Below are 18,678 nucleotides of genomic sequence, written 5' to 3' on the forward strand. Positions count from 1 at the left end.
ACCTGAGAGACAGTTTGCCAAAACACTTAAAGTCAACCTCAGTCTTCCTATTCTCATTTCTCCTCTTCTGTCCTCTCTCTGCTGTCATAAACTGTGTCATTTCAGTGAAAATGAAGGCTGTAAATTCAGAACGGGGTTAAAAATCTCACTCTGTGTTTCAGCGTTAAGTACAAAGCCAATCAGGACATTGTTTGCCTAGCTTAGCATAATGACTGGAAGCAGAGGGAAACAGTTAGCCTGGCTCTGTCCAACGTCCAAAAATGCGCCAACTAGAACCTCAACTTCATGCCTACATTACCCACAATGCATAAAACAATGAATTAAACATTTATTTATGTATGTGTTTTCAAATTCTGTCGTGCAAACAGTTATGCCCGGTCAGGACTAGAGTCCAACAAGTGCCTCTGTGATCATTTTAAAGTTTTTTCACTGCAGTATTTTTAAATAATTAACCCTTTGAAACCTGAGCAAACTGGCTTGATTTCTCACAAAATGGAAAAAAGGCAACAAGTAACTTAAAAAGAAATGACCCAGAAAAATTTGCAAGAAATTAGTAAAAATTCACAAGAACATTTCTCGAAAAGTAGCAACAAAAAAGTAAAAGAGCAAATTTATAAAATATAATAATATAATTTATAAATAAATAAACTTACATGATAAATCTAAATATTTATTGATTTATTTATTTTTGCATCTTGTCATGTAAACAGTTATGCCCGGCCCGGCCTCTGATCATTTTGAAGTTGCTTTACTGCAGTATTTTCAAATAATTAACCCTTTGAAACCTGAGCGAATTGGCTTGATTTCTCACAAAAATATGGAAAAAGACAATAAATAACTTAAGAAGAAATTACCAAAAAATTCATTTAAAATTTAAAAGGAAAATTTCCTGAAAGTTGCACAAGAAAGAAAAAGAACAAAAACAGGACTGACATGAAAAAAAAAGCGATAAAATAACATTTTATCGCTGTACGTTACCTTACAGATATAATTTTATATATATGTAAATTGTGCAGAAGTGGCCAGAAATACTGGCAGTTAATCAGAGTTGCAGGTCACCATGAATAACTCCATCATTATGCTAATAAACATGAAAAAGCCTGTTTGGGTGGAGGCTGCAGTACACAGAGGTATGAAGTAAAAGACAAACACCCCCTCTTTAAAGGTAACGTTGGACTCATCAGTATGGCTCGAGTTAAACGCGAGGCTCTGCATGGAAAGCATATAAAATAATCCCTGTTTCCGCGGGTGATCATTATATTTGCAGGGTGGAGGGATCAAAGCGAGTTAAAACACGGCCTGTTTGCTGCAGAGAACCTGATCAAGCACTGAAACTAACGCGGTTCAAAGACGAAAAATGTCTTCAACCCCGAGGGAGAAATAAATGAGGGGGTAAAAAAATGCCCCAGTGTGACCCATTTATGCTTTCTTTTTCATATTTAAAAGTTGATTTTTTTGTTTTCTATGTCTTATATCAAACATCCAAATCTCAGCGGCACACCGCAGGTGAGAAACTGTAAACATGTCTGAATCCACAGCCGTAAACTGGAGAAATTATTGATGTCACAGATCCTGCAAAACCAACACAAACAGCTACATTAACAAAAAATAGACAGATTCAGAGAGTGAGAGTTTGGCCGCACTGGGGTGCTTAATGGCACCAAAGTGTGAAGGATAATGTGACTTTAGTTCTTTTTCTGCTTTAAAAAGGTTTCTATTCAGATGCTCTCACACATCTGATGTCAAAGCGTCCTTGAACACAACAACACAGTGAGTTTTCTCAACAGCCTCCACTTTCCAGCAGTATATAAGAACTAAAAGCTCCATCTTAAACAAACTTCAGATAAATATAAGCACACTGTGCTGATAATAGGCCAACCTCTCCTGACTGCAGGACTCTGACATGAACCTCTGCCGTGCTATTAATCGTTTTTCTTGGAAAAAAAAAAAGGTTTGAGTAGGCCTACTTCTCCTATAGCTGCTAAGAGCCTGCCAACATCCCCAGTTAGAGAAAGTTTGACAAAAGGGGAATGTGTCTGTGGCCCCGGGCCCCCAGATCACTTAATCTGCCCCTGGTAATAATAACAAGAGCTCAGCGCGAGCGGCTGGATGAGACACGGAGCAATGCGCTCAGGCGTTTCAAAATAATTCATCCAAAGTCTGACTGAACCTGAAACTAAAACTTAGCAGTCTGTAGAAATCTGAAGTCACTTTGTACAGCCGAATATTTGGCTGTTTGTTCATACAGACACTTTGGTGCTGTGAGGAGAAGCTGCGCTCTGTTTGACTGTCTCACTGCGCTGCTGTCGGACCATCGGCTGTTTAATCCGCAAAAATGATTCCCGGTGGGGAAAGGGTTAACTGAATTTTTAAATAACCGAAATAACCGACATGGGCAAGATTACATCGGTTAGAGGTTCAGAATGTCAGTTTCGATTATTTTTCAATTACCAACCAACATCTCTTACTGCATCCCCCATTCAAAGCAGTACTGAAACGGGCCTGGGGTGGATGGATGATGGCGAGACGGAGGGCTGAAGCTCCAGATGGGGTTAATAATGTAAGATAGTCTGATGACGGACAAATGGAGAGGTAATTCAAAAGGTTTAAAACAGGATGAGTGCAGCCTGGAGGGAGAAATTCAATCAGACGTGACTTTGGTCTGAAGGGTTTCGGCTATGAAAAGAAAACTGATTGCAAATACAAGAGGTGTCATTTCCCATTTCACAGACGGAGATCTGCAGAGCCTTTGTGCTTTACAGTACCTCCACTCAATTAATACTTCATGAGAATACAAAGGAACAAGAGAAACACACACGGCTGCGTGGGCTGATTAAAGCCAAAAATCATCTTACTGAAATGAATATTAAACCTATACAATGGAAACATTTAGTTTAAAAAAGAAAAATCGAATGTTTTGTTTGAGAGTTAAATTATGCTCATTTGGGGGCTGATAGATCGCTGCTGATAACTGAACATTAAAAAGAAAAATCGATTAAAAGAATAGCTGCGGCACTGCTGGAGCTCCGTTTTTATACCCAACATGATAGAGAAGCTTCCTGTGAAAAGACAAAAATAAATAAATAAGGAGAATCACACTGTGCTGATGCACAGCAGCCCAAACATGTGACTGAGTCTCTGCTCACGCTCCACTGCTCTGGGAACCACGACGACGCTGAGAACCAGTTCAGAGCAGAAATCGTTTCTGTCTGCATGCTGTGTTAATTTAGTCCAAAAAAAAGAAAAAAGACGATAAAAAATTGCTGATATCCTTTTTTTTTTAATGACTATATTGTAGGGCGAAAGCTTCTGCACACCTGTAGGTGGACAGGTATGTATGAGACGCTGACAAAAGCAGAACAAATACTTGCACATTGTTCTTCGTATGTGATATTTTGATTTAACTGTGGTTTTTTGATGCTGCCCTCTTTTATTTACAGACAGGCTCTAAAAGACGTGCTGTAAATTTGAATTATTATATTAATCTTCATTGTGTTTTACTGTATTTTTGACACAACCACATATGTATGTATATTTTTTCTTCATATGTTTTATTGTATACCCAAATAGCGGCGTAATTTGTCTATTTAATCAACTGTTTGATTTATGGGATAAAATAAATGCCAAAGTTTCATCCCCACATTCATGAAGCAGATTCATAAAGTGCAAATTATTTGCTTGTTAAAAACATTTGCAGTTCAGACACCTCTTAACTCAGATTGCACCGCCCTGGGCGAATCCACGTCTACTAATCTTTCTATTGACTTTGTGTGCAGCATTAAATTAGCTCGTCGTTCTGTCTGAAGACACCTTCAGGACAAACGTCACATTTTTTGCCCCGTGAGCTTCAAATAGCAAAGCTGTCTCTCCGTCTCTAGGCTGCTAACAGCTTGTTAATGCATTCGTGCAATGTGAAAAGAAACATTTTATCTGGGCCCTGGACGATTTTTTTTATTTTTGCCTGTAACTTCCCTTGAATTTTTGGCAGTGCATCAGTCTCCGGTAGAGACAGACTTCAGCCTTGGAGCTAACTAGCTGAGTGACACTTTGATGGAGGACTGAGGGCGTCATGACTCTACAGACTGCTGCCAGGCCATGTTCAGCTGACAGATACCAGTTACATGAGACACCTACAGTATGTCTTTTTTTAGGGTGGATTACGGCCATTGAAGTGTTTTACCAAGTTTAGCAGTGAGAGGATTTAGTGTTGTTCCTGAGAGAAGCAGCCTCTAACAGAGCGTCAGGTGGACGTGGAACGATAATAAAGAACGCACGACATACGGCGTACGATTGCTTTTCTGTTTCTGCATTCGACAGCTTAATTACTCCGAATCAGAAACGAAGCATCAAAGCAAAGAAAGCAAATCTAAAATGATACTTTGCACAAACTCGACACCTGTGCGAGTCGTCCCGAGAGCCTGCGAAGCTGCTACTCAACAAACCTTTTCTCTTTCAGAAATCTAAATTTGCACTCTGCAGCACAAGAACGTGGAGGCATCGCAGCGGAGACAAAAAAGTCTCAGGAGCGTTTGCAGGGGGACCGCAGAGCAGGCCGCCGTCTCGACAAACGAGCAGCGCGCGGAGACGCCTCGGGGGACTTCATTAGTCACCAGAAGCACCGAGCGAAACCGCGGGCTGATCCGGCTGCCACACAGGGACATGATGCGAGCCGCTCAACCTGTCAATACCTATTTATTTATGACAAGTCATAAATATCAGCGGCCTCCGGAGGAGCGAAGATGAAGGCGGCTGTCTGAGTGTTCGAGGCAGCGTGAAGTTAACCCTGCGTGACCTGGCTGGTAAGACACTGAGTGGCCACTGTATTAGTGTAACCTCCACAATCTGATTCAACTTTTGCCATAAACGTCTGTTTATGATGCAAATAATATGGAGGTTTTTCATCAAGGTGTCATGTTTAGCAAAATTCCCAGAAATCACTGGAAAATAAAAAAAATAAGCAAAAATAAAATAAAATAAGCAAAAAAAAAAAAAAAACAAACAAGAAAGGAGGCATGTGAAAAAAACTCAAAGAATTCAACATAACACAGGGTGAGTAACTGATATAAAACATTTTTTTGGATTATTTTGAAAAAATAAAAGAAAATAGTCTGACAATAAGTTTAAAAAAAAGGAGAATTTTTTTAAAAAGAAACACAAATGAACTGAAAAAAAGTGTTTAAAAAACTATTTTTTTTATTTCCCTTGGTTTTTTGCCTGGACATTTTTCCCCAGCTTTTTTCAAATAACTTTCTACATTTACTTATTTCTAATTTGTTACACATTGATTACCAAGTTGCTCATTGCTTCGTTTTCCGATGTTTTTAAAAGAAGTCTCACCAATTAGGTCAGGGTTCAAGGTTTCAATACTTGTGAAAGGATTGTGTTTCATGAATTTCTGTGAGCACTTTGAATGGTCTCTTGCCAAAACAAATAAACTTGCCTTGGTACAGGTTTCAAAGGGTTAATATTCTGACAGATAAAAATAAAAACACCTTAAACTAACCTAATCATGAGCACAACCTCGAAAAGTCTTCAGTCTCGAATATTTTCACAAACAGCCACACAAGACCCTTTTCTCCATAAAGTATAAAAATAAAAATAATGCCTAAAGTGAGAACCAAAGATCTGTTCTAATATTTATTTTATGGTTTTTACCTTTACTGCCGATACTGCTCTGCACTTTGTAACATTTGTTCTGAAAGGTGTTATAAAAAATAAAATATCATTATTCTAAAAAGTTGAGTCCAACCCGACGCTGCAAATATGAAGCTGTACGGTTTTTATCTGAACTCCCCCTCATATCATCACACACGGCTATGTGTCATCAGTCTGGTGTTTTCGGCGCGCTGCTGCCTTTCTGTTGTAATTTGTTTTTCTCAGCCGAGAGGTTTGTGTAGGTGAGGAGAGAGAGCGCCGGAGAGCGAGAGGTTTCCCCGTCAGCATGTTTTGAGTATGTGCTCATTCAAAAACAAGGGTTCCTGCAGCGCTTTCTGGACCTGCTCCTGTGGGTGGACAAATTGAAAGAAGGTCCTGACTACACAGAAAAAAATACAGGTATTGGTCACCGCTGATGCAAACAGCTTAAAATAACCAAAGTGTTGCTACATTCAGCAGGAAAGCAGGAAGCTGCTTCAAACTCTGGAGCTGAGGCGATTAGTCGAGCATATAAACTCGACTCATTTCTTCCGGCATGTGGAGTTCGGACTGATGCTGGGCCAGGTCATTTGTGAGAATGGCCCGGTGATGGTAATGTTGGCAGCCAGAACTGGACCAGTTGATTTGGACCAGTTTATTTGGCCCAGCTCTAGGGCGTTATTCACCCCGAGTCTCAGCCATGTCAGGCAGCCAGACGCAGCTCAACTAATTTCTTCCTGCGTGCCAAGTTTGGGACGGTGCTGGGCCAGGTCATTTTTGATAATGGCCCAATAACGGCAGTTTGTTTGACCTGGCTCTGGGACATCATTCATGCCGAGTCTCGGCTGATTGAGGCAGCCAGATGTGGCCCATCTAAGTCTCAGCCGAGTCCAACAACTGGACGTGACCCGACTTCTTTCTTTGAGTGTGCCGATGCTGAGCCATATCATTTTTGTTAATAACCCAATGGTGGCGGTGTCATCAGCTGGAATCGGGACAGTTTATTTGGTACCAGTTCTGGGGTGTCCTTAATGCCGAGTTTCATCCCAGTCCGGCAACCGGACACTGACCGACCAGTTTCTTCCGGCGTGCCGAGTTTGGGCCAGTGCTGGTCCAGGTCATTTTTTATAACGGCACAAAGATGGCAGTGTCCTCAGCCGCAATCGGGACCGCTTCTTTGGCCCAATCCTGGGGCATCACTTATCCCAAGTCTCAGATAAGTCGAGCAGCCGGATACGGCCGGACTCTTTTCTTGCTGCATGCAAAGTTCAGGCTGATTCTGGGCCATGTAATTTTGGACGCCTGGCTACGACTGTACACTAAATCTTGTGTTTTGGACTGTTGATTGAACATAACATTTCATGTCACTAATCAAATATTTGACTCATTAATAATCGATTACATCAGTACTTTATGTTGCCACATTTATATTACAACAGATACACAAACACAAAATAATCAGTGTGAACACGTTGAATTTCTGTTTCAAATCTGCAGCAGGAAAAACACATGGAGCAGTAAAGAATTCACTGCTGTGTCTGAACTCACAAAACCAACATGGAAAATAAAGGTGCTGCAATTTTAATGAGTTCTCTGCAGCTACACAGCAGCAAAAAACAGTCTCTTTCACACACACACACACACACACACACACACACACACACACACACACACACAGAGCTTCGTAGGCTGAAAACTTGAGTTTTTTTAATGTAAACCTTACAGCTGGTCTTACAGCTGTTACAGTTTGTATATTCATGCCGATCCACGCATGTAATGTGGAGCCATAATTCCCAAGCGAGAGCAATTTGTAAATTATAGCTGCACACCGTTAGCAGCATATTCTGAGGTTAAGACCAAGCCCTCAACAGCAACAACAGGCTTTAAAGCCAACTGACCTATCGTTAAGCCCCGCCCTTGAGCACCAAAAGCCAATCACATTTCAAAGTCAAAGTCAAAGTCAGATTTATTTGTCAATTTCTTCACATGTACTTGACATACAAAGGAATCGAAATTACTTTTCACTCAGACATCCCGCTCGTAGACCTCACAATAAAAGCATCACACACACTTTCACACACCGATGGCCAAGGCTACCGTACAAGATGCCTCCTGCTAAGCATTCACACACACTCACACACTGATGGAACAGCCATCAGGAGCAATCCGGGGTTCAGTATCATGCTGAACAATATTTTTACATGTTGACTGAAAGAGGGAATCGGGGATTGAACTGCCAACCCTCAGATTAGTGGACGACCTGCTCTGCCTCTGAGCCACAGCTGCAAACCGCTGGTTTACAGTACAGCAAAATGAGGCGCATGTAAAGGTATCAAATCATCTAAAAGATACAGAAACAAACATCCTCACAGGTACTTGCAGTGTATTTCCTTCTTTCTTATCTTTGCCTCATTATCTTTCTCTGTTCAGGAAGCAAATATCTGGTTTTTGGAATTCACTGTGATCAACAACAGAACAACACTTTTTGTGATTAAAAGAATAAAGACGTTTAACATTTATAAACGTAAAAACTCGCTGAGAGGCAGACTTGATTATGAAAATGTCCATAAACACAATTATGTCCCAGTCCTGTTCTCTATTGTCTCTTTCACTTTCCTTCCTCACCTCACCTCCTCTGAGGAAAAAGGAAAGAAAACACAATGCAATGTGCCACTCCCTCCATCTTTCCTGCCAGGCGTTTCCTGGTTGGGACTCATGAGATCTCATGTCTCAACACAGACGCTCAAACAGTGAAAGTTGTCAGAGAACGACGGCACACTTGGCTCAGCGTCAGACAGATGACTCATCTGTGTGATCAGCCGTGTTTGTTGTACCGGACTGTATTATACCTACTGCCGTTTGTACCGAGTCCTCTCGTGTGTTCAGAGTGACTGTGATGATTCCTGCACAGCGAACACAATCTGTGCATATTTCAGCATCAATACTTGAAGCACAAAAACTGTAGCGTAAATGTAAGTGGAGTTGGGTCGATGTCCAGTCTCACTGGTCTGCTGTACGAGCTTAGACTGGTTTGATTTATGCAAACTGGCTGAAGCTGCAATTGTCCTTGTGTCACGTTCTGGCAATTTTAAGAGTAGCCTAAATGTGGGACAAGGTAACTCCTGCACATCTAGTTTATTTCGGACGTCAGCTAAAAAGGCAAAGTCATTTTGACCTGAAAAAGATCAAAGAAGGATTGAAACAGTGTTTGAATAAAATTGTGTCGCATGAAGTAAGTGTGCAGGCGTTACCTTTTTCATCATGAACGCTGCTTTTTTCTAGCTTTGCACCTACGCGACATGCGTATAACCACCCTCTTCAACCTGCAAAAGTAGCGTAAGTCACAGCACTAAACCCAACTTAAATAAATAATAGCATGATTTATATAATATTATGTTTATAAACTGAGTAATGAAGCCACTCAATATCTCAGCAGAGGGGGAGAGCAGTCACTGATTTCCTTTTGAGCTGATAAGGAGATATTCCCTTAAAAAGACTAAAACTGCACCAACATGGCAACATTTGGGATTTGAAGCCAATAAAACAGCTGTTTTTACTGGCTGCAGGAGTGTGACATGAACTTTCATCAGACGCTGTTTCTATTTATTCCTGGTGCACGCTTTGAAAGCACGGCAGTGAAAGCGGACCAGCTGATTCATCAAGTTGCTGTGAGGAACAATTTAAATGAAATGACATGCTGACAAGCAAAGGGTCGGGGCCGGAATCGAACCCGCAGCCTCCAGCAAATTGATTAGACATTTCACACACATCCATATTGTGTGCTAAAATACCAGTTGGAGAAAAAGAAACCCTTCATGCACAGGGTTAAACTCACTGTACTGTACTGTACTAAACTGCTGACTGCAGACAGTGTGAGCTGAGTGAGGGCCGGCTTTGGCCGCAGGGCCGAGCTGACTCGCTGTCTGATGCTCTTCACGGAGCTCCCCACTCTGCTGGAGCCCTGCTGAGACATCCTTTCACTTCTCCGTGAGGAGGAGGAGGAGGAGGAGGAGGAAGAGGAGGAGAGGTTACATAACCCTCTGAGAAGAGCTCCATCTCAAGGAATCTGACAGGGGAAGGAGAGATGACAAAGGAGGACGGAAGTCGCCTCCAGCAAGTGTGTGGCCAAAAATCGCGCCCACTACTCTCACAAAAAAAAAAAAAAGGAGCCTCCACATCAGCAGAAGTGGCTTCTTACAGCAGAGAAGCAGGAGGAGATGCTGTTTATCTTGTTTGTGTAATAAACAGCTGCCAGGGGATTAGATGTGTGCAGGGAGGGGTGCGTGGGTCTCCATCAGGAGGGGGTTTCTGCACTTACGGTTTCCCTGCTCGGTTTGCCAGCCGCGCTTGGAAACAGGACAAAAACAGTAAAACTGGGGGAAGACTGGAGGCTTCCGATGTTTGAGAGGCAGGAAAACACAACAGGTGGGCATTTCCTCTTAATTTCATGAAAGATATCTCGCAAATAAATGAATGCATAAATATTCTCTCATTTCCATTATTGGCAAACAGTGGTCTTCATCCAGGTTCCACATGCATTTCTCAATATTTTAAATCAGACAACCTTTAAGGCAGTGGTGGAAGAAGTATTCACATCCTTTACTTAAGTAAAAGCACAAATACTAAATCATGGAGAATACTCTGTTACAAGTAAAAGTCCTGCATTTAAAATGCTACTTAAGAAAAGGCAAATACATATTATAAGGTAAAAGTATAAGGTATATAAGGTATAAGTAAAAGTACTCAATGCAGAAAAATCTTCAATAAAAACCTCAATATTATAAAAAATAGGAAAAGAACAGCCAAAACTGCAAACTTATTAAAATAAGAAAAAAAGCCCACAAAAAAATCTGAATTATTTTTAAAAAATGAATAAAGATTTGTAAAAAAAAAAATTAGAAAAAAACACCCTCGACACGTGAATGAAAAAATAAAAATAGACTCAAATGTTTATAAAAATAGTTGCCAATTAATGATGAATCAGCTGATTGATTAATCAACTAATCATTGTAGCTGCACTTGTATGAACACTAATTAAATTTATAGCAAAATGTCATATTTTATAAACTCTTCTTATATTTTTATGCAAAAATCTCCATCTGTAAAGTAACTGAAGTGTTCAGATAAATAAAGTGACGTAAAACATTGAATATTTCCCTCTAAAATGTAGCGGAGTAACAGAATTAAGTGACATGAAAAGTGCAAGTACCTTAAATTTCCACTTAAGTACAGGACTAATAAATATACTGAGTTACACTCCGCCGCTGCCTCGAGGCTGCAGCACAGATTAAAGGATGTTCAGAGACGCTGCTGAGCGATGCAACAAGGTCCGAGGCACTAACAGCATAAATGTTTCACTCCTTCACTGATGTGGAAAACACTTCGTCCACTTCTGAAGACAGACAGGTAAGAAGACGCCGGGCAGAAAGTTCTGCAGAAAAAGAGCTCAGAGCAAAGTGTGATGTGACAGGCAGCGAGGTGGTTAAACCTCCGTCGCTTCAGGCAGCTGTCCGACCGAGCTGCTGCTGCTCTGCCTCCCTGCAGCTACCAGCCGCACATCAACCAAAACTCGCTTCAGGATTCTGCTGCTGGAGATCTTAATCAGCCGCCGCAGCCGCAGAATCAATCTGTCTCCACTGAAGGGCGGGAAAAGTGCTGAGGCTCGGCTCTTTGGAGATTTAAACTTTCCAACATGCTGCTTTTTCTCAAAACACATCCGTCCCTCGTACCTTCGTAACGACGTTCTAACTAGATTTCTTTGTTCCCTTTAGACCGATAAAGTGAAAAAAAAATAAAGGAAAACAAAATTACTATCGACTTCTCCTCTCACCGCACGGTTTAGTCAAAGTCCTGCACAGATCATGTCAGATGTGTAGCTCCGGGGGTTAGAGCCTGATCGGCTGCTTATTCAACTTGAAATGTGAATTATTAATCAGCATTAAGAATGAACCTGAGTCGTCGTGCTCTTTGGGAAATAAACATCCCTTAATTTATCCTGGAGGCCTCGGGTGAAACCAGGGCCGTTTCCTTCTTCTCGCCTGATTTACAACATGTTAATCTGCTCCTGGAAGATTTCCTCAAAATCAGACGCTTGTTTAGTTTCACAAAAACATCAATCAAAATCCCGGCGGAGAGAAAGGACACGGTATTATGTGCTCCTGCACCTTTTATTACTTTCTGGATCCCTTACAACTCAGGCGACCTTCGACAACCTCCGACAGACGAGCCGAGACAAAACTGAGCTTTTGTAACGCTCCAGAGTCTCTGCTTCACAAAAAAGCAGAGATCCTTTAAACAACAAGCTGAGAGGACGCCGCAGAGCTCATTCATCCAACGTTTAAACTATGTAAACAAGGAAAGCCTCGATGTTGCACGGCTGGTTTCTCCACTTCAGTTTCTCCATAAAACTTCCCCTGAAGCCGTCAGAGCTGACGGTCAGTGTGATTCATATCTCGATACGCAGCAGACTGATGTCACTACGTTAAACCAACACCAGAAAACCTGTAAAATCAGCAACCACAATACAACATTTATATCTGGCTGAAGGGGACAGCAACGAATAAATACTGGATGCATCCATGAGCAGAGCTGCTGTGAATTCTCCAGTTTGGAAAAGAAACCCTCAAAAATCACAAAAACACCACGTGATTGTTTTATAAGATTATGATTTTAGAAGAAACAGCAGCAGTGTCGCAGCAGCAGTGTCGCAGCAGCAGCGTCGCAGCAGCAGCGTCGCAGCAGCAGCGTCGCAGCAGCAGCGTCGCAGCAGCAGCGACGCAGCAGCAGGGATTCAGCAGCAGCAGCCACGCAGCAGCAGCTACGCAGCAGGGACGCAGCAGCGACGCAGCGGCGACGCAGCAGCGGCTAAGCAGCAGGGATGCAGCAGCAGGGACGCAGCAGCGACGCAGCAGCAGGGACGCAGCAGCAGGGACGCAGCAGCTACGCAGCAGCGGCGTCGCAGCAGCAGCAGCGATTTACCATGGGACCTCCTTGGTCTCGCCATTCCAGCTGATCCGGCAGTGCTGCACCGTGCTGCACTCAAACCACAACCGATGGGAGTTGATGGATGAGAGAGTACGGAGAAAAACCGCAGTGGTGCCGTAACACAACACACATGCAACCGGTGGAAACTCAGGGCTCCAGTTTGTTATGAACCTCAAGAACCACAGTCCAACACACGTCAAAAGACACTTCTTTACACTGACAACTTTTGTGGAAAATAAAAAGTTTTCAGCCTCGGCTTTTTCACCAGCTGCAGCACGTGAGGTTTAAAGTTAAGTCATCGATCAAAATACCCAAAAAGCTCCAGATCAGTTACTAAATGAACCTTGAGGCGAGACTGTTTTGTCGATTCATGAGCAAAAGTCTAAACCCAAAGAGGGTGTGAGGTTCCATCTTTGAGTTCAAGGATTATATTCATATAACTTCACTGCATCAGGAAAGAATTATAAAAAGTCAAAATACTCGGCAGCAGTTTTTTCTTACGCTCATGAAGATAAACTGAACTCTGATTCTGTTTCACATAAAAACAACTCATGTCATCATTAATGTGTTTTTCTGGGAGGTGAAACCTTGAGGTGCGAGCATCACAGAGGCCCACAGTGAACCCGCTGAGCGCTGAGTTTGTGCGCTAAGCACCGGCTTGCATCATTAACTCCGCCTCCAGAGGCACGGCGGCCAGCGGGAAACCGACAGGATTCAACACGGCGACTTAAGTTTCTGTGCAGTTGAATTATTAGGAGGGAAAATATTCATTTCTAACACAGCTCAACACTAAAGTCCTGCATATGTGTGCTCATTAAATCATTATTATAACTGCTTTAAAGAAATACTTCACCCTAAAACGATCATTATTTATCAATTATTCAGATTTATTCATTTTGGATTCTTTGTTTACTGAAGGCATGCGAGGAAAATAGTCATGAATTCAAGGTAAAGGTTTACGGCATAACACATAACGTGCGTACATACGTTGATGAAACGAGCGGTGATTGGCTGCTCGTGTCTGCATCATCATAGTGAAAAATGCAGCCGATGTTTCATCAGAATTGAAACTTTCATGTTTTGAAATCATGTACAGAAAGAATCCTGAAACTTTTCACTGTAAAGTTCAGCGAAAATTGAAATGATAAATGAATAAACAAATACAGCATCCTGAGGTTTCACATTCCCGTCACTGAGGCAGGCGCAGCAGGATCAGGAACACTGAAATGACATTCGTCCTCTGCAAAAAAATTAAATACCCGAATGCCTAAATTAAAAACTGAATACCCGTCCAATTACCGAATACTTACAGCTCTACACAGAATAAATCTCTAAATTCAGCCTGGATACCTGGAAAATCCTGGCTTATTCCACTTCCCAGGTTTTGAACCATAGCCACCAGGAGCATATATTTAACCCTTTATTTACTGAGGCTGGTAACAGCAACCAAAAGCAAAGAGACAAAACCAGAAGTGGAACAAACAAACAAAGAGGCGGGTCGCATCAGGTCGGGGAGGTGAAGACGAAGAGCTGCAGCGTAGCTGAACTCTGACTTTCTCGCTAACCTCTGGGTCATTTTCTTTCTCATTAGCTTCTTCCCATGTTTCTGAATAAAATAAAGCCAGTTTGCTCAGATCTCAAATGGTTAAATGAATAATTTGACTGTATTTCCGTCTTTGCTGAGCAAGTTTTGTGTCAACGGAATTAAAAGCCCGTCCCATATACACGCCTGTCCCAAAAATAAGCCTGCTGAGTTCAGCGATTTAAGCACTTATTAGCCGGGATATTAACTGAAGTTTAACAGAAGGTTAATATTTGTCCCAGCACTGATCCAACAACATCGTCTATGCACAATTGGTGTACATATTTGTTTGTACATATTTTTATTTTCTAGACTTTCTAGACTGTTGAGTTGTTGGCACCTTGTTTTTATTATTCAATATTTTTCATATTTGTAATTATTTTTTACTATTGTATTGTTCGTCTTTATCCTGCACCTCAAAGCTGCTGGAACAATTCCCCCACTGTGGGACTAATAAAGGATTATCTTATCTCAGATTGGAGGATTTCTTCTCAAAACTAAGTGGAAAGTTTGTAAAAACAGTGTCTGCTTTTCCTCGGATCTGCTTCCTGTCACAGTTTGCCCTCCGATGACTTTTTCCCCCTCAGGTAAATGCACTCCTGCCGATCAGCCGTTATCCTGAGTGTGCTATCGATCCCCTCCGCCCTGCAGTGATCTGCAGCGGTCTGCAGGGCGACAGTCAGGGGATTCAAACTGCCGCCTCCCCCGGGAGCCCTGCTACATGAGGAAGTCCACTTCCTCTGCGAGACAAGAAATCAATGCCACATTCTCAGCTCACTTAATGGATTCACACTGTTTATTTATGAATCAGCGCGGGAAGCAGGACTTCCATCATGGGGTTTGAGTGGAAATTAATGCTCGAAAAAGTGACCGATTTCTCCTGCTGGATCTCAACTTTCAGTCTCATTAACGTGACCTGGGTTTAATAATCTCAACTTACAAATAAACTCCCACGTCTGCCTTCTGTCGCAGCAGATTCATCATGAAAACGCCTTGTCTGCATATAGAAATCAAAAGCTAGGAGACGCTCATTAACACGCCTCCCGGCGGGACCGGACGGCACGGGGGCCCTTCAGTGGGATTCCCTTCAGTCGGATTCCCTGTTCGTGTTCGTCAGTGAGAGCTCGCAGGTCCAGGCCCTCCAGCACCGCGGAGACGCATCCATCTGAATCTAACGTGGGCAAACCCGGATAGAGCTGTGCACCAAATCAGCTGAATGGCACTGAAATGTGGTGCAGCCGGGGACCATGACAGTGCATCCTGCAAGCCAACGCACGGACCCCAGAAAGCAAAATCCACTCTACAACTTCAGACTGAATGCAAAGCTGCGTCTGCTTTCCATCGAGCAGGAAGTTAAGGCGAATTCAACAGAATCACCTTAATGTGAGAGCATTTTAAGGAAAGGAAATCCTATAAAAATGGCAGTTTACATGTGTTTTTTTGGTTTGCATTTAAAGGCTTTTGGCACAAATATAGATTTCATTGAGCATGGAGTCAATAAAACCAAATTGGATTTTGCCCCAATTTCTTATCTGATGTATGCATAACCTGGTTTGAATGAGTTAATGTTTGTATCACAGGGTGGTTGATTCTTTGACACGTTGTCAAGGCGATTCAAAAAACTGCCAAGTGCTAAAAATCACAGATACTCTCGGTTCTCTTCAATGTTTTTATCACCATATCAGATTCCCTTCAGCTTTCTTTCCATTTAAGCTCTACATGAGGCAAAACATGCAGGTACATATGACAACCAGAAGACAGCACTACACAGGTGAGGTGGATGTCCAAGCACTAATATTGAGAGATATTTGAAATTGAACAGTTGGATCACACTGGCAGATGTTGCCCTCTAAGCAGTGTTTTAATACAGCAAGAATGTGGAAGCAACTTAAATGAAGTTTTCTGTAATAGTGATGGTTTGAGAAAGCATTACCCCAATTTCTGATCTGATGTGTGGATAACCCGGTTTGAATGAGTTAATGTTTGTATCATATGGAGGCTGGTTGACATGTTTTCAAGGCGATTTAAAAGACTGCAGGGAGCTTAAATGAGCCGAAAACAACAATATTCCCAGTTCCCTCGAATGTCTTTACCAGATTCCCTTCGGATTTCTTTCAATTTTAACTTGACATGAGGCAAACCAAGCAGATAGACATAAAACAAACCGTTTAAAGAGCCAGCATTACACAGGCGAAGTGAGTTTTCAATTCGGCTTTGATTTCATACAATATGCAGCGCTTGTTTAAGAGATATTTGAAATTTAGCAGTTGGATCACACTGGTGGACGCCGCCCGCCAAGCAGTGTTTTGAAAGGTAAAGAACGTGGAAGCAACAGGAGACTCGAAAAGAAAATAAACTCTTTTGTTGAAATAAGTGATTAATGGCGGATAAAACTGATGCCGAATTAATCGTTAGCTTCTTGTGATATCAAAACCACTGAAACGTATGTTGTTTATTTCAAACATTTTGACAGATAAGAGATTCAGATTTAAATTAACATATTTCTCATGGATGTTCGCTAGCAGCTTCCTTCGTACCAGACAACAGGTGCATGCAGACCGGGCAGACTCACCTTCTGCTGCCGCCGGGCCATGTCGGTGGGCTGCTTGGCGTTGAACGGGTAGGCGATACACCGCAGGACGAACACATAGATCTGCAGTTTAGTTTTCCTGTCCTCTTCCTCCTTCTGGATCCGCTCGCGCTCCTTCCTCTCCTCCTCCTCACCTGTGGCGCTGCTGTCTTTTGCACCTTTGCCGGGTGCAGCTCCAGGTGCGGCGGACTGCCGCCGCTGGCCGGCCGCCCGGCTGCTGCTCCCGCGTTTCCCCGCCGAGGAGGCAGCCTGTTTCCGGGCAGTCTCCTGCACAACTTCTGGGTCGGACTCCCCGCCGGTGTCTTCGCTGGAGGACGGGTCCAGCATGCTTCAAATCCCGGTTCGATCGATCAAAACAAAGACGGGAACAACTGTTTCAGCGTTAGTTTGTTTGTTTTAGTCGACGTGGCGTTAACGGCTGCACTTCACCGACCGACGCTGCGTCCCCGCTGCGGCCGTCGGTTGTTTAAAGCCACGACCCGAGAGGGGCGTCGGTGTTTTTCCCGGATGGGAGAAAGATTCCCGGTAAATGTTTGGAGGTTGCGGTCGCGTGCGCTTCGTTCCGTCGCACTGGGAATATGAGTGTTGGAATGGGAGCGCGCGCCCGCTGCCACTGGCTGCTGCACGGAGCTCGCGCGCTCTGTGAGTGAGCGCTCCAGCACACAGGTGAGCAACCTGTAGCTGCAGCCGGAGATGGGACGACAGCAGCGAAGAGGTCTCACTCTGACTGAGTTTCAGGAACCAGAAAACTCGCCAAACACTGCGAGTCTTTTTTATTTATTTTTTCATATTCAGATCTTTTATTTAACCCTTTAAATCCGAAGCAAACTGGCTTGATGTCTTTCAAAAACATGGTAGGGCGACGAGCAGCTAAAAAAAAATGGCCCAAATATTACCAAGAAATTATTTAAACATTTACTAGAAAATTACCAGAAAACAAGCATGAAACAAAAAAAACTAAGTTAAAAAACAGAAGCAACAAAATGTCTTCAAGACAGTGCTAAACATATATAATTTTTAATCATCTGTAACACAATATTAAACATGTAATTAAAAGAATTATAAATATAGTTTTGTGGACATATTTATTTCGTTTTTTAGTATCTAATAATAATACCCCCACTACTTTTTAGATACTTATTTATTTTATTTATTTTCTGCAGTTTGCGGGAAATTTCTTGCCAATTTGCTCATTACGTTTTTGCATGTTTTTGAAAGAGGTCAGACCAGTTTGTTCAAGTTTCGGAGGTTTAAATGCTAGTGGAGAAACTTCTGGTGATGCAGTTAATGTCAATCCAGGAGTTAAAGTGGTAAAATAATACTGGGGGAGACTGGGGACGTTTGTAACAGTTTTTGCATTTTAGTCTATTTTCTTGGAGTCTCCCTGAGCAAGTAGTGGAAAATGCATGACGAAATCCAGGAGCTGAACTTTTTTCACTCTTGTCGTGCATGCCAGTTAGTCCATACAAACGGTTTTATTTTGGCCATTTAAAAAAAATGTAGATTTTATTTGATTACTTTTTAGACATTTTTTTAAAAGATTATTTTTTTGACTGACCAGGGCCCCCATTTTGGCTGAATGTTAAAGAAGACATATAGAATAATGTGATTTTGGTTAACCATTTATAAAACAGAGAATTATGGCCACGTTAGATATACAGATAGATAGATAGATCATCTTTATCTTTAACATATGTACATACACAGATTTACACACACAGACTTACATACAAACACTTATATATCCATATTCATGTTCAAATACACACATATTCATATATATTAAACATAATATTGTTAAAGAAAAACAAGTCTTAGATTATAAGAATGAAGTTATAATTTTGAGGAAAATTTCACAATATTATGAGAAAAAACATACATTTTAAAG

General features: G+C 42.0%; 1 protein-coding gene across 6 annotated transcripts in view; it reads right to left on the minus strand.

Annotated features, from left to right (window-relative positions):
* Window positions 1-17,482, minus strand: part of cadps2 (Ca++-dependent secretion activator 2) — a 218,898-nt gene extending 201,416 nt beyond the window's left edge. For 3 of the 6 annotated variants that reach the window (XM_088079645.1, XM_088079646.1, XM_088079644.1), the window contains exon 1: window positions 16,773-17,482. In XM_088079645.1, the coding sequence (XP_087935771.1) occupies window positions 16,773-17,117 (345 nt within the window). In that variant the 5' untranslated portion in view covers window positions 17,118-17,482. The remainder of the gene's footprint in view (window positions 1-16,772) is intronic. The other 3 variants (XM_088079649.1, XM_088079648.1, XM_088079647.1) reach the window with 1 other exon arrangement.
* Between the last annotated feature and the right edge of the window lie 1,196 nt (window positions 17,483-18,678).

This window comes from Plectropomus leopardus, chromosome 7 (assembly GCF_026936395.1).
Source record: "Plectropomus leopardus strain MGB_pleo_1.0 chromosome 7, ASM2693639v1, whole genome shotgun sequence".
Taxonomy (NCBI): domain Eukaryota; kingdom Metazoa; phylum Chordata; class Actinopteri; order Perciformes; family Serranidae; genus Plectropomus; species Plectropomus leopardus.